The 14,063-nt window shown below is 43.9% G+C and overlaps 1 protein-coding gene across 2 annotated transcripts in view; it reads right to left on the bottom strand.

Moving 5' to 3' along the window:
- ZNF292 (zinc finger protein 292) overlaps positions 1–13,448 on the bottom strand; it is a 42,105-nt gene extending 28,657 nt beyond the window's left edge. The window contains exon 1 of one of the 2 annotated variants that reach the window (XM_083177092.1): positions 12,651–13,448. Coding sequence is in view for 1 of the 2 variants with exons in the window: in XM_083177091.1 (XP_083033217.1) it covers positions 5,037–5,201 (165 nt within the window). In the remaining variant the exon portion in view is untranslated. Of the gene's footprint in view, positions 1–5,036; positions 5,438–12,650 lie in introns of those variants that run through there. The other variant, XM_083177091.1, reaches the window with a different exon arrangement.
- Positions 13,449–14,063: the final 615 nt, after the last annotated feature.

The following is a 14,063-nucleotide window of genomic DNA, read 5'->3' as shown; positions in this document are numbered from 1 at the left end:
CTGTCTCTATATTTTGTAAATTTTTTAACTAACTCAGCCTCCTGGCCAAGTACCAGGGATCTGACTCCTCTGGCACTTTTTCTAAGACTGAGGTCTGGGGGGGGGGGGGGGGTAGAAGAAAATGGAGTGATAAACCAGATCCTAACTGTCATGTTACAGGCTGAGTTTGAAAAAAAATGACAGGTACAGAAGGGACCATTCTCTCCCTTGCTGGCAGTGTGCAAGATTTCATTATCTGGTGGAGGACGGGTCCATTGCCGAGAATGGGGCGCGTCCACCGGCTGCCGATATCATGGGTTGGCGGACACTGCAATGGGAGCCACTCAGATTAGAGCGGCTACATCTGTAGGAGGTGATTGGCTGGTTGTTTATCACTCTCTGAAGCTTGATACATCTGGCCTCCTATCCTCAAATTCCTTCAGTGGATGCTGGCATATTTAATATTGGGCAAATTTCCCATGGTGGGTGGGGTTAGGGGATGTGGCTCACTTCCAAACATCAATTTGAGGTTCAGAACATCACATCAAGAAGACCTGCCTCCATAACTAGATTGCCAAAGCATACCATCAAGGTGAGAGGGAAAACAGTACTTGTTTCCTAGCACGGCGCGTCATATGGCATTGTATTCAATTTAAAATTGTATATGGCATACAATGCAATGAGATGAGATTTTAAATTGTATATACGACTTTTAATTGTATAAGCACCTTAATAGGTTGCTTACAATGTTAAAGGCACCCCCACGCCACCATCAACGCCAACCCATAGCGTGGCGAGCGCAGCGCGCCCGCGAGGGGTGGCGGTATGCGTCCTCCGACCTTTTCCTACCCCCACTATCCACGTCGGCGTGGAGTTGATTTTATATAGTGTGGCGAGCCCGAAGCGTGGCGAGCGCAGCAAGCCCCGCGAGGGGACGCACATTACTTCACATGTATTCCTCATCCGCACGCCGCACTTCGGGCTCGGTGGCTCGCTGCGCTGTTTAGAATCAGCTCCACGCCGATGTGGATAGGGGGGGTATGAAAAAGTCGGAGGACGCGTACCGCCGCCGCTCGCCACGCTTCGGGTTAGCGTTGATAGTACGGGTGGCGTGGGGGGTGCTTTTAACATTGTAAGCACCTATTAGGGTGCTTATACAATTTAAAATCGTATACCATTGTATATGGCATACAATTCGATGGTATACAATTTAAAATTATATAACATCGGCTAACATCGCATCACATACCATCGTATGTCTTATGGTATGCAATGCGATGGGCGCCGTGCTAGGAAACAAGTACCGGGAAAACTTATTCTGGATACACAGTAGAATGACAGATTCGGCACAATCACTTACTTATCTGAGGATTGGTAACAGCATTCACACTTACCAATCATCAGCCCGGTTGTGTCACTCCTGTTGTAATGTAATTCACTGCACAATGCATCATTGGGATGCAGCTAATATCCCAGCGTACAAGATGCCTGAAACTACATCACCGACGCCAGCATCCCAAATAGCACCAGATTAACGGTGCCAGAATGTCAACTACCTACATACCTGCTGTAAATATGTGAGACTAGGGGGAGGAGTGGGGGATAAGGGTTAGGCTGCAGCAAGTGAGTTGTTAGGTGGTGGGGTAGGAGGGTTATGATTAGGCACTAGTGGGAAGGGTTAAGGTTGGGCCAAATGTAGAGAGGGTTAGGGGTGCAGGAATCTTTCCAGGCCCCTGTTGGGATGCCGGCATCAGTATTCTGCCCGCTGGCATCCCCATACTATCTGTATGTATTCTGTATTGTTATATCTTCGGACCTATTCAACTGCTCCAGCATTAAACCAGCAACTAATGGGATATCCAAAATCCACATTCACTAAGTAACTAGTGTCGCTGAGAAAATGGCAGGGATACTGCATGCAGAAAGATCAGCGACTAACCGTTAGCGATGTGTACCAAGTAAGTGTGTCCTGTGTATGCATGATGAAAGATTTGGTAAGGCTAATTGACTGGCTCCCTCTCCCTCCACCATCGTAAAAGATCAATCGTTCATGTGTAATCGTTTGCTCAATTGTTCATCATTTGACACCAAATCGTTTGTGCAGGAGTTCAGAGGAAATAGTTAACTAGATTGAATTGTTGGCCAAATCTATCCGTGTGTGCGTACCTTTATTAAATGGGTACTTGCTTCGTTTCTTGTGTAGTTTCACGGCGCCAGCATGGCGCCGTGCTACTTCCGGGTTGTACGCTCGCCAAACTATCTAAAATAAAGTAACTTAACTCCATGCCAACGTGGATAGTTCATACCCCCACTATCCACGTTGGCATGGAGTTGATTTTATATAGCGTGGCTAGCGTAGCGAGCCACTGAGCCCGCAGCGTGGGCGAGCGAAGCAAGCCCCACAAGGGGACTCAGAAGCACGGCGCCATGAAACTACACAAGTACCCTTGTTTCCTAGCATGGTGCCCATGATTTTGATCATATTACATCTTATATAATCGCATGCAATATAGCGGCATGTGATGCGATTTTTAATTGTACAAGCACCCTTATGGGCGCTTTCAATGTTAAATGCACCCCCATTGGCAATTCCACCCCCAATATCAACGCCAACGGCGGTACGCGCCCTCCAACCTTTTCATACCCCCACTATCCACGTCGGCGTGGAGTTGATTTTAGATAGTGTGGCGAGCGCAGTATGGGCTCAATTGAATTCAACAAGGTGTTAATAAGCACAGGGAAGCAACTCATCAATTTTCCTCCTTGCTAGTTTGCGACCAAACTAAGGACTGTTCGCACATTTCTGTGGAGGATACAAACATAAATGCAAACCCCCATTTGGAGCAACAATTGAATTGCAGTCCGGCAGCCAAAAACATGACAGATTTCCTTCCCACGTTGTCTTGAATGGAAAAATTGGCCAAAATTCCTTAAATTGGGTGTAAGAGACTGATCAACTAACACAGAACATTTTTACATTAGTGCTACATGAGTTACATTGAATAAGCACAGAGGAAAAAAAAAAAAAAGTTCCAAAAGGGCAAATTATTTAGAGAATTCGTAACGAGGAATACACAGGTAGTGTTCATTCTAGCACCCGCCAACTTTGAAAACCCATGCAGCTCCTCTTCCCTGCCTGGGGTGTCGCTGTCTGCTCTAGTGCTTCTAGCACAGTGTGGTCTGTATATCAGCACTGATATGCAAAAGAGACCTGTTCTAAAAACACCACAGCAGACAGTGACACCCCAGGCAGGGAAGAGGAACTGCATGGGTTTTTAAATTTGGCGGGTGCTAGAATGAACACTACACAGGGGAAGGTTTTTTGCTCTTTTCTAAGCAATCTGACTAGATTCCATAGAAAGTACGCACAGATCGCTCCGTGTGTATGCCCCCCGAGCCATGGCGTTGCACGGTCCCACATGTCGCTATCGCCTGCTAGTTAATCTGCTGGCAATTGAATTCCCTCATGTCTTCATGTAAAAACACAGAATGCAATTAAGGTGTACTTTTTACATCTGCATATCAGTAAACCTTGTTTATGAAGTGTTAATTTTGCTTACATGAATGTGCTACATTTTACTCAGCAGGGCCAGGAAAGTTGGATATTTGTTTATTTTGAAATGTCAACAGAGACTAGTAACAGTTCTATTTAATCCATATAGCAACTTTAAATGTAATTGGAATTACTTAACTCAAAATAACCTAAGAACAGGAAGTACAGTATAGGTGGCACATGAAAGCTGCTGCCCAACCATCTTATGAGTGCTTAATATACTATTTTCTAAATTAAGATAGACATTTGGTCTATTGTCACTATGTACATCATACTTTCATTTGCACCATTTGTATAACTGACCACATTTTAACAGTTATTACTGCATTCTTTATTAAAAGAACAATTGTAAACTCTGTAATCTGGTGAGACTTTAGGCATACATCTGCAAAATATCACACAAATATGCATGAGTTTTTGCAAAGTCTATGGAGGAAATTTACTTAAATGGGATTTCTATTTTAAATGGGATGTTGCAATGGGCAACCAATCAGAATCTACTCATTTATTTAGCGCCTTCTAGAAAATACTAGATAGTATCTGATTGGTTGCCCATAGCAACATCCCATGTAAAATATAACTCCCATCTTAGTAAATTTCCCTTCATGTATTACATTTGTACAATTAATCAGCATAAATTATGCAATGCCCATATTGTATAGTAGATGGCAGCCTTAGCTTAGTAGTACAGGCCAAAAAGGAAGAATCCCTAAACCAACAAAGCAGCTGGGATGGGGCACTGGGAGATGGAGGCAAGCAAGTGGAGCTTTATGCTGAAAATACATATGAGAGAGCATTAAGGCCGGAAAGGCAGATACTGAGGAGGGGTTAATAGATAATCCCCTTAGTGTCTGTGCTGCAGCCACTGGATGAAACGTGAATGGAGACTGGAGGAGGTGCGAGGTATTCCCCCCCTCACAATGCATGACACCCGCACAGGCTGCAATGTGACCGGCGGGTGGGTGGAAGCTCTCCCTCTGCAGATCCTATCACAGAACCCACCGGTGGGAGGAGAGAGTGATACAATACACAACACGGTGCCACCATACATAGCGTTACATGGCCCACACAGCCGGGATAGTACAAAGGTGCCCGAGGGCGGGCGGGCGGCTGCAGGAGGGCGGGGAGATGCATAGAGGATGCTGCCTGTCACAGCCGGGATGAGGCCGGGGAGGTCATGCTCCAGCAGCAGCCACAACGGTCACACACCCCTCGGTGCCAGACCCCGCTGAGCCGTGCGCCGCCGCTGGCACAGCACCCGGGGGCACGGCTGACCCGTGATGGCACGGAGTGTGACAGGCCCGCACATGCATGTACCATGTAAACACACAATGGAGCCAGTGATCCCGCCCAGTGCACGAGCAGCCTCCATTACAGCAGCAGGGAGCCCGTTCGCCCCTGCGAGCTCGTCGCAATGCCCAGTGAGGACCGGGGGGGATCGAAGGGCACGGTGCAGCCGCCCTGAGACCCCCACCCCGCCCGCTCCTTCCCTCCCAGCACTGACCTGACAGAAGCGCTGGCAGTAGTCGCTGGCCGCCTGCACGGCCTCGTCCTCTGCCACCTCCCGCAGGCGGCTCTCCAGCTCCCGCAGCCTCTCCACCAAGCGGGGGATTTCGGCGGTAATGTCCGGGCTGGGGCCGCTGCTGCTCTCGGCCTCCCCGTCCGCCATATTCACACCCCGCTCCGTCTCGTACACACAAACTCTCCCTCATACACCGCCACTCGGCGTCACTATCCACAATGCCACGTTCCGACGTTGCTCAGCTCACGTCATTTTGGGGAGGGTCACGTTCTGTGCCACTGCCTGCTGCTGCTCCCCGGGGCCGGGCCGGCCGCAAACACGCTCCCGCTGACGCCCGGGGTATGCCGCCGCCGCCGCGTTATTATCCCGGGGGTAGCGGGGGAGGGAGCGAGCCGCCTCCTTACACTAGCGGCGGTGTCCGGGGCCGCGCAGTAACCGGCAGCAGCTCCCCCGCACGCAGTGATAAGGATGGGTACACGGCGCTTGTAGGGCAGCGCTGTATGGGGATAGCACACGTTATACACATTATTATCTGTATGCTCTGAATTTGCAAAACCCAAACTCTGCAATATGTACAAGCAAAATAGATAAACATGGAGGGGTGTGTGTGTGTGTAAGTTGCTCATGACGCCCAGCAGACACTACAATGACAGTACACACCGGCAGCCAGCTGCTATGGCCAAACACTATTTTGCCCGTCAGGGTCACGTCTGACTCTGCCCCACCTCCTCTTCCACATGCATGCACTGCCTGGGCGCAGCCAGGCTTGGTTACCCTCAGCTGACCTTTATATACCAAATATGTTGCTTCAGGACATTAGCAGGTTGTAATACTATGGCTCAGCTCAAATCTGAATGAAAATTTATGTTGTACACTAATTACACTACACTTTTATGTGGATGGTGTACCATAAGTGTGCGAGCGGTGTGATGGACCAGGCCCTGTTCTCATTCCTGGATATGGTTACTGTTGTTATTACTGGGATTGCTACGACTGCTTTATTGACTAAAACAATTGAATTTCCAAGTATGTCCCACAAATTGTCAATTCTTACTAATTTGTAAAATTATAATGAATAATAAATATTTACATAATTTGACTAGGAGCTAGCATTGGCATGTGCATACACAGTGACACTTCATCTTGGTCGTACAGACAATAGAGAATCATGCTGACAGTGCACGGGAGTGCGCTATGTTAGCAACATAGTGTGTACACACTGGACAATATAAAAGCTTTCTAAAAATCCATAAATTTATTAAAATAAAATATTATTTGGGCCTCTCTCCCCCACTCCAATCCAAGTTCACAATATGCAACACAGCAGTAGCTGATAGGGAGAGGCAGAGGGGGCAGGGGCAGCAGTGGGTTAAGGTGCCCATACATGGAGCGATTAGCTCAGTGCAATTTGAACTAAAATGCATTTCATCTAGTTCAAAACGCATGTAATGCAATCTAGTTCAAAAAGTACGTTCAGTACATTATTTCTTTGATGTGAGCGTGCATAGCCTCGCAAAGCAGGATTGCTCCGTGTATGAGCACCTTATGTCCTCAAGGGCCTTGGTGTGCTTCACCAATGGTAGTTCTGTCTGGTTCATGGTCACAGCTAATGTGCAAAATATGCTTTGTTTATTTCTGGGGGGAGTTGCAATAACACCCTAGCTATTTTCAAATCAAAATGTATCCACTGCTAATAAACCATTTTAACAAACAGTTTGGCTCTTTACTTTTTCAAAGCTTGTTTTTATAAGCTGAAGGGGCCAACATAGGTCAGCACAGATCGCCCATACACCCATTGCTACGTGTAGATGTACAATCCAGCAAGCCCTGTGTGCTGAGTTATCTGACTAGATTAGATCATTCAGCACACCAGGCTCATACACATCGCCCCCATGTTATAAGCCTTTACTCATAGTATAGCTATACATTTTTACAATGGTAGCAATACATGGTTATGGTATATTAGATTTACATTGTCTAGTTCTAGTCATATGGTCCACAGTGAAAATGTTGACAGGTTCAAAAGATCAACATGGAAGAGGTCAACATGAGTTTTTCATTTTTTTGGTGTCTATGTCGACATAAGTTGACATGGACGCTGCGCTTGGCACACTATTATATTCTCCCTCCACGCTGTAGTGGATGGTAGGGTATGAATGTATAATGTGCCTGTCGCCACATGTCGGCTCGAAATTTTGTTGAAAAGTGCTTTTGACCATGTCAATCTTTTCATTGTCGACCTTTGGACCCTGTTGACCTTTGGACCCTGTTGACCATTGTGGTTGACCTTATGACTGTTGACCTAGAATCAATCTATCAGGAGTCCGGATACCGCAATAAATACATAAAACATGTAACTTGTGTTTTTAAGCTTCCTACCTCTTTGTAATTTATTCTCCAGTCTTCATGTGTTAATTTTTTTTTTTTTTTTAACTTTTACTTGATCCTATTTTTGAACTGTATATATATGTTTGTAAGATGGCATGGTATAATGACAAAAAAACATAATATGATTGGACTCACATCACATGACTGTGGGATTTATTTCCCAATGAATCCTCCCTTCCCAGCATAACTGCACATTTGATCTACTTCTCACTGTCATGCTACAGTCTGTACACAAATCCAAGACACTACTCACAGAGAATCAGGGCCTTCCTGCCTCACTGACCAGCCGCGCCTCACTAACCAGCCGAACCTCACTAACCAGCTGCACTTCACTAACCAGCCACACCTAGCTAACCAGCCACACCTCACTGGCAGACATACACATTACTGACAGAAAAATGTCAACTATTTTTTTTTACTTACACCAGTTGTTCTTCAACATTTTTTTAATTACAGAGCAAGAGTTTCAGAATTTTTTTCATGCACCCCTAAGCCAAACGTTTCTTATTTAGAAATTGAAAAAAAATATATAAAATTAAGTAAATTGTATTTATATGTCATCCGTAGGCTCAGTTATGTGGTGAGGGACGGTATTCGCTTCTGTTTGTCTAAAAGGCTCTAAGGCAATACAAAAAAACCAAAAGATTTTAAAGGTGTGCTGGATGACCTCCCAACAGTTAGGATTCCGACGTTAAATATACCAACATCGGAACCCCAACTGTTAAATGCCAGACAGCCAGGATCCCGAATATTCTTCTTGAGGGGATCCAGGACCCCCATAGAGTGAGAATACAACCTGTTGCGAGTCACCGAGCCCACAGCGAGCTTCTTTGCGGTCTCGCCCCTGTCAGGGTATCGGCGTCCAGGATTCTGATGTTATTATATTGACCGTCGGAATCCCGACTGTCTGCGTGGCATACCACACCTATTTTAAAGGTTAAAGAGGCATGGTAAAGGCTATTAAAAATTTTACTACATAATGAAATTCATGGAATGCAGTTTATTTTAAATTGGTTTTAAATATGATATTATCCAGATGGAGGCCTTCGTTCATGATATACATTTGTAGTCGATTACTGATATTTTGCATCACTCGTGGGTCTCTTCAAGAGTAATTGCTGTCATTTTTTGATGAACCAAGAATCAAAAATGAACTGAAGGCTTCTATACACAAAGAGATGGCAATATCATATTTAAACCAATTATTATTACATTTTATTTATAAGGCACCACAGCGCCCTACATATGGCACATTAGAGTTTAAAGTAGTCCAGGAGAGGTGGTGGAACTCATGTGTGTACCAAAAGGGTTGGGCCGCAGGTGGAAGAGAACCATGGAGCCACCAGATACTTAGGAAGGGCGATTTTGTATGTGGCTTGCATCTATTGACGTGGGTGATGTTTGTCTGTTGGAATTACTGTGTAGGGCCATAGTAGAGGTAAAATTAGTTCCACCTACCATCACAGGTGATGGAACTCAGTTCCACCTCGTTCCCCCTCACTTTAACCACTGCAAGTTACACTGAACTAAATATTACATTAAATATAAAAGTAAAATAGCACAGGTAACAAATTAGCACCACAATTCTCAAAACACAATACAGCTGAGATGTACGGAAGCAAAATAATTGTTTGTACACTACCAGATTAAAGAAAAACAAGTAAGACATACTTGATTAAAGTGAGAGAAGAGAGCTGCAAGACCAGGAGGGAATAGGACTCCGCCCCAGAAAGCTTAGAATCTAAGGAAGGGAAGACAGAGAGCTGACATGTGGTGCAGGCAAGGTGGCAGGTCTTGATACTAGATTATGTTGAAGGGTACACTTTAATGAACAGGTGGGTTTACAGTGCATATGTGAAGTTTTGCAAGGACATGGAGAGTCTAAAAAAGCGAGGGGGCTTTTCCAGTGAAGGGGGGCAGCACAGGTAAATCTTAGATACACGCATGGGATGCAGTGTCCAGAGTAGTCATTGGCCCGACCAGAGAAGGTGGGAGGGAGTATGTGGTAAAATGAAGTTGTAAATGTAGGGAGCAATGTATTTAGAGAGGGCCTTGTATGTGAGAGAGGATTCTGTAGGGGAATGGGAGCCAGTGCAGATTTTCTTCAAGGGGCTTGGCAGAAGTTAAACAGTGGGAAAGGAATCTAATGCTGTGTACACACGGGGGAGATATATTGCTGAGCAATATATGGCTGAGCAATATATTGCTCAGTTTCTCCTTTACATCAGCGACCAGAGATGGTCGCTGATGAAAAAGAAACTGCCGGGGGAGCCCGGCAGTGGAAATCAGCTGGTCGCAGGAGCATGTTCCTGCGACCAGCGATCACCACAGGGGCAAAAACGGGAGCGCGCACCCGGCGATATATCGCCGGTGCACACTCCCATTGCGGGCAATATGGTCGCTCAGCGACCATATTTCCCGCGATTTTGCTCTAAATCGCCCCCGTGTGTACGCACCATTAGTCTAGCTGAAAAGTTGAGAACAGACTGTAGGGTTCCATTTACCAAGGAGATCAGTGATCTTTCAAATGAAAGTTGCTCTATGGCAGGGCTGAGCAACACCGGCCCTCCAGATGTTGATGAACTACACATCCCAGCATGCCTTGCATTAGTTTCAGCATGGCCCCTTACAAAACTAATGCAAAGCATCCTGGGATGTGTAGTTCATTAACATCTGGGGGGCCGGAGTTGCCCAGCCCTGCTCTATGGTCAGAACCCAGTGTTTATGATAGTTACATTTCAGGGGAGTTATTCAACGTGTGCTGATATTTTCCGGAGGTGAAGTATCAGCATTCACCTAATCAGTGCTGCCATTTCCGACAGAACTGGAGGGTGTCAGTTTTTCGCCAGTCTTCTGACTTTCCGACACTCAACAGCCAGAACATTGAATTCTGGCTGTCGAGTTACAGTCAAGGCAAACAAAAACGGTATTCAAATGTCAGGACGTTATAACAGTCGGAATCCCGGATTGAATACCCCCTTAATGTGGAGAAGAATTTGTGAAGTGCACAAAACTGCAAAATAAATCCATAGTACGTGGGTACACTTTGAAAGAAACATGTAATGACGTGATACTTATTATCAACTAGATATGTCTAGTGTCCGTGAGTCTCCGAAACACTGCCATCTGCTGGCAGAGAGTGAAACTACATCTTTTTCTCACACATACACAAACACAGAAGGTAGCAGACTAGATTTCGAAGCTTTTGCTTCGAGCGGACTTACTAGTTATTATAATGTTACCTAATTTGCAAATTTAAACTGAGCAAGCTTTAGTTATTGAAAATGGGTGCAATACACAAACACATCAGACTAGTTATGTCAACAGGGAAAAAAACAAAACTATTTTACCTATCTATATAACCTGTCTATATATCTGGATAATTAATCAGCTAAGCAATATTATTGTGAGAGCCACTACTTCACAAAGACAACACATACAGTATTGATGGATCAGGTGTTTTTCCATATGATGTGTGATATAGATGTACAATAGGGTTGCATAATTTTAATAAGTGGTCAGATTGTTGAGAAAGAACATGTCAAAGTCATGATTTTTTTCCCACCATAGAAAAAGGACTGTGTACTGCAAGCTTTTTCCCTTTTGGTTGCAAATTGCAGCAAAGCCTTTTCAATTTCTTTCTGCCCTCAATTCAGTTCATATAGTGAATTATTTTTTATAATTTCAGTATACGCAGTTCAGGGTACAGTTACATTTTGCCAAGAAAGTGACACAGACTGGGGCTTCCAGAAGCCCCCCCCCCTTTGGCCACACCCCATGCTGCCGCTGACATGACATACCTTGTTTTAACCAGGAAAGTCTCATTTCTATTGTTATTTGACCAATGTAATATTAAAAATATTGGACTAATTAAATAAAATCCTAAATTTGAACTTATTCTCTAATCAATAAAGCCCTAACTTAAGCATAAATCCATTTTCGTAGTCAATTCCATAACATTTTCCAAATCTAAAAAAAAATGCACTTAATGGAATTTATTATTCAAACAAGGACAGGGTTACTAATGTCAGCATAAGCTTTTAAATGCTTCAATTCTTTACCTGGATAAACTGGGGTCACAAATAAACTGGGTTCACAAAGTATGCAGCTGTAAGGATAAAGATGTCTGTTGTATGGGGAAGCCAAGAATTTCTGTCTTAAGGTGCTTACACATTAGACGAGAAGTTAAACGATATGCATGATAACCGTTAAATATATTTTTTATTATCTAGTGTGCACTATAGCATTAATGATGCGCACTCCCTTGGGTAATTAGCAACACCTTATGTTGTCTGTACATGCAGCTCAATCAACTATGGGCCCGATTCAGACTTAATGCAGGCCACATTTTGTTTGCAAATGTACAAAACCATATGCACTGCAGGTGCAGAGAGATTTAGGGCCTGATTCTGGTTCACTCGCAAAAGCAAATTCTCTCTCTAATGGGCAAAACCATGTGCACTGCAAGTGGGGCAGATGTAACATGTGCAGAGAAAGTTAGATTTGGGTGGGGGTTGTACTTCATATATATATATATATATATATATATATATATATATATATATATTGTACTATATTGCAGTGTAAAAATAAAGCAGACAGTATTTACCCTGCACAGAAACAAAATAACTCACCCAAATCTAACTCTCTCTGCACACATTACATCAGCCCCACCTGCAGTGCACATGGTTTTACCCATTTGCAATCAAAAGGTGCCCTGTGATCAGGTCTGTTTTGGCCCTATATCGCCAATGACAGCTATAGGCCTGGATGTGGCCACTGAACAATATCTTTTGTAGAATCGTTTAGTGTGTATGCACTAGGTACTGTATATCGTTTGCCATGGAGCTCCAGGGAGTTCAATATTGTATAATTTACATGTCGTCCTAATGTGCACCCAGCTTGAATATAAGATAATGATTTAATTCTTTAAAGCGCAAGAAAAAGTTTACCAAGCTAAGACTACAATAAAAGGTGCTTTTTTTTTTTGCCAAGCCATGGAAATTGCATATACTTGGTATGAAATACCTGCTGAGAGATGTGTCAGCTGACATTAACTGAGTGCAATTCATAAGCGGTACACCTGGAATTGATAAATTCACATATATTGCCCCTCTGTGATTATGACTAAACAATGCAATCCCACCGCAGATGCTGCAAATGCAACTTATTTGTGAAATGTTTTCCATTAAGTAGTACCTGACTCACATGTAAACCGCTTTACATTTGGAAGGTAGATGTAGGTCCTTGACTATCTGTTGCTTGAATTGGGCCCACGTGTTCATATGTTCACGCAAATTTTTATCTGACAATTGCTTTTGTTCTTTCATCCAATTTCCTTTTACTAAGGAGGATAAGTAAAACACTTTCTTTACTTGAAGCCCCAGCAGTAGCCGAATGTGCAGAAATCTGCTCACAAACCACATTCTGTTCTGCGTTTCCTCACTTGTATTCCAATGCTCCATTCACAATTCTCCAGGACTGCTTGTTGCTGTTGATGTACAATTGCAGAATATTCAGTCTGTCGCAGTATTCTATTATTTTTGGTTTACCTCTCCAAAGGAAGCCAAGCCAAAGAACTCTCAGAAATCAATGGTGTTTCACTTCAATATTAGTGAAATGCTAATGGCTCTCCACTTATTACTAGATGCATATAAGAAATGGGATACTTTTCCCTCCACTGCATTTACTTCCTAGGAGCAGCACAAGTCGGTCTATCCTCTGTTTCCTGATCTCCTGATACTGTGTCAGAGAGAGGTGGGGCTACACATTTCTGGTCTTCAGCTGTTTCCATTCCACAGAAGCCTGGGAAGGGTGACCTGCTGTATGACAGGAGAGGGTAGTTGGGTAAGAACAAGGGAAGGAGCTCAGCTCCCAATGGATAAAGAACAGAAAGATGGGATTGGCTAAAATGGTGAAAAGCAGAATTTCCACTTTTTCAGCATCATGTCCTCATTTTCTCATAGCCTAACATTGCAGTGTCCAGGAAAATAGCTTGGAAGTGAAAACACTGCAATGCAAGTGAGTTATTTATAATCTACAGAAGGGAGAGACAGTGGGACTGCAGAGTAGGCAGAGAGGGAGTAATGAAGTGAAAGAGCTCAGCTGAAAGTGAGGAGTGGTTACACTGTAGAAAAGGAGGAACACAAGGGAGGGGCTGCACAACAATATGGGCAAACAACAGCAAAATAGTGTCCCAAAGGCAACAACTGAATCAGGATTTGTCTGCTTTAAATACAACTGATGTTGAAAATAAAAGCCCAATATTTGTTATGTATACAGTATCGATACACTCATACACACATGTGCAGCATAACCACTTCAAAATTCCAGTATTTCAACTATGCGAAATGTGATGCATAAAATACAGTCAATATAAAACTGGTCACATGCAGTTACCATGCTGCATAGTGTCCTTATCTGAAAGATGCTTTTACGTCACAAATGAGGCATCCATCTGACCTCATTATTATGGATATGTGCAGGATTTATATAGAGATTTTGGTTTCAGTGCATGTGATATGTAGAAGCTATAATAGTGCAGTGTAATTCTCAATGTTCTGTGACCCGAGTTACTGGGCTGTGTGAACGGTAACGGGTCCTGTTTATACTATGGGAGGA

This window comes from Crinia signifera, chromosome 3 (genome assembly GCF_055691185.1).
Source record: "Crinia signifera chromosome 3, ASM5569118v1, whole genome shotgun sequence".
NCBI lineage: Eukaryota > Metazoa > Chordata > Amphibia > Anura > Myobatrachidae > Crinia > Crinia signifera.
The sequence above is the reverse complement of the archived record's forward strand: the minus strand, read 5'-3'. Positions and strand labels throughout refer to the sequence as shown.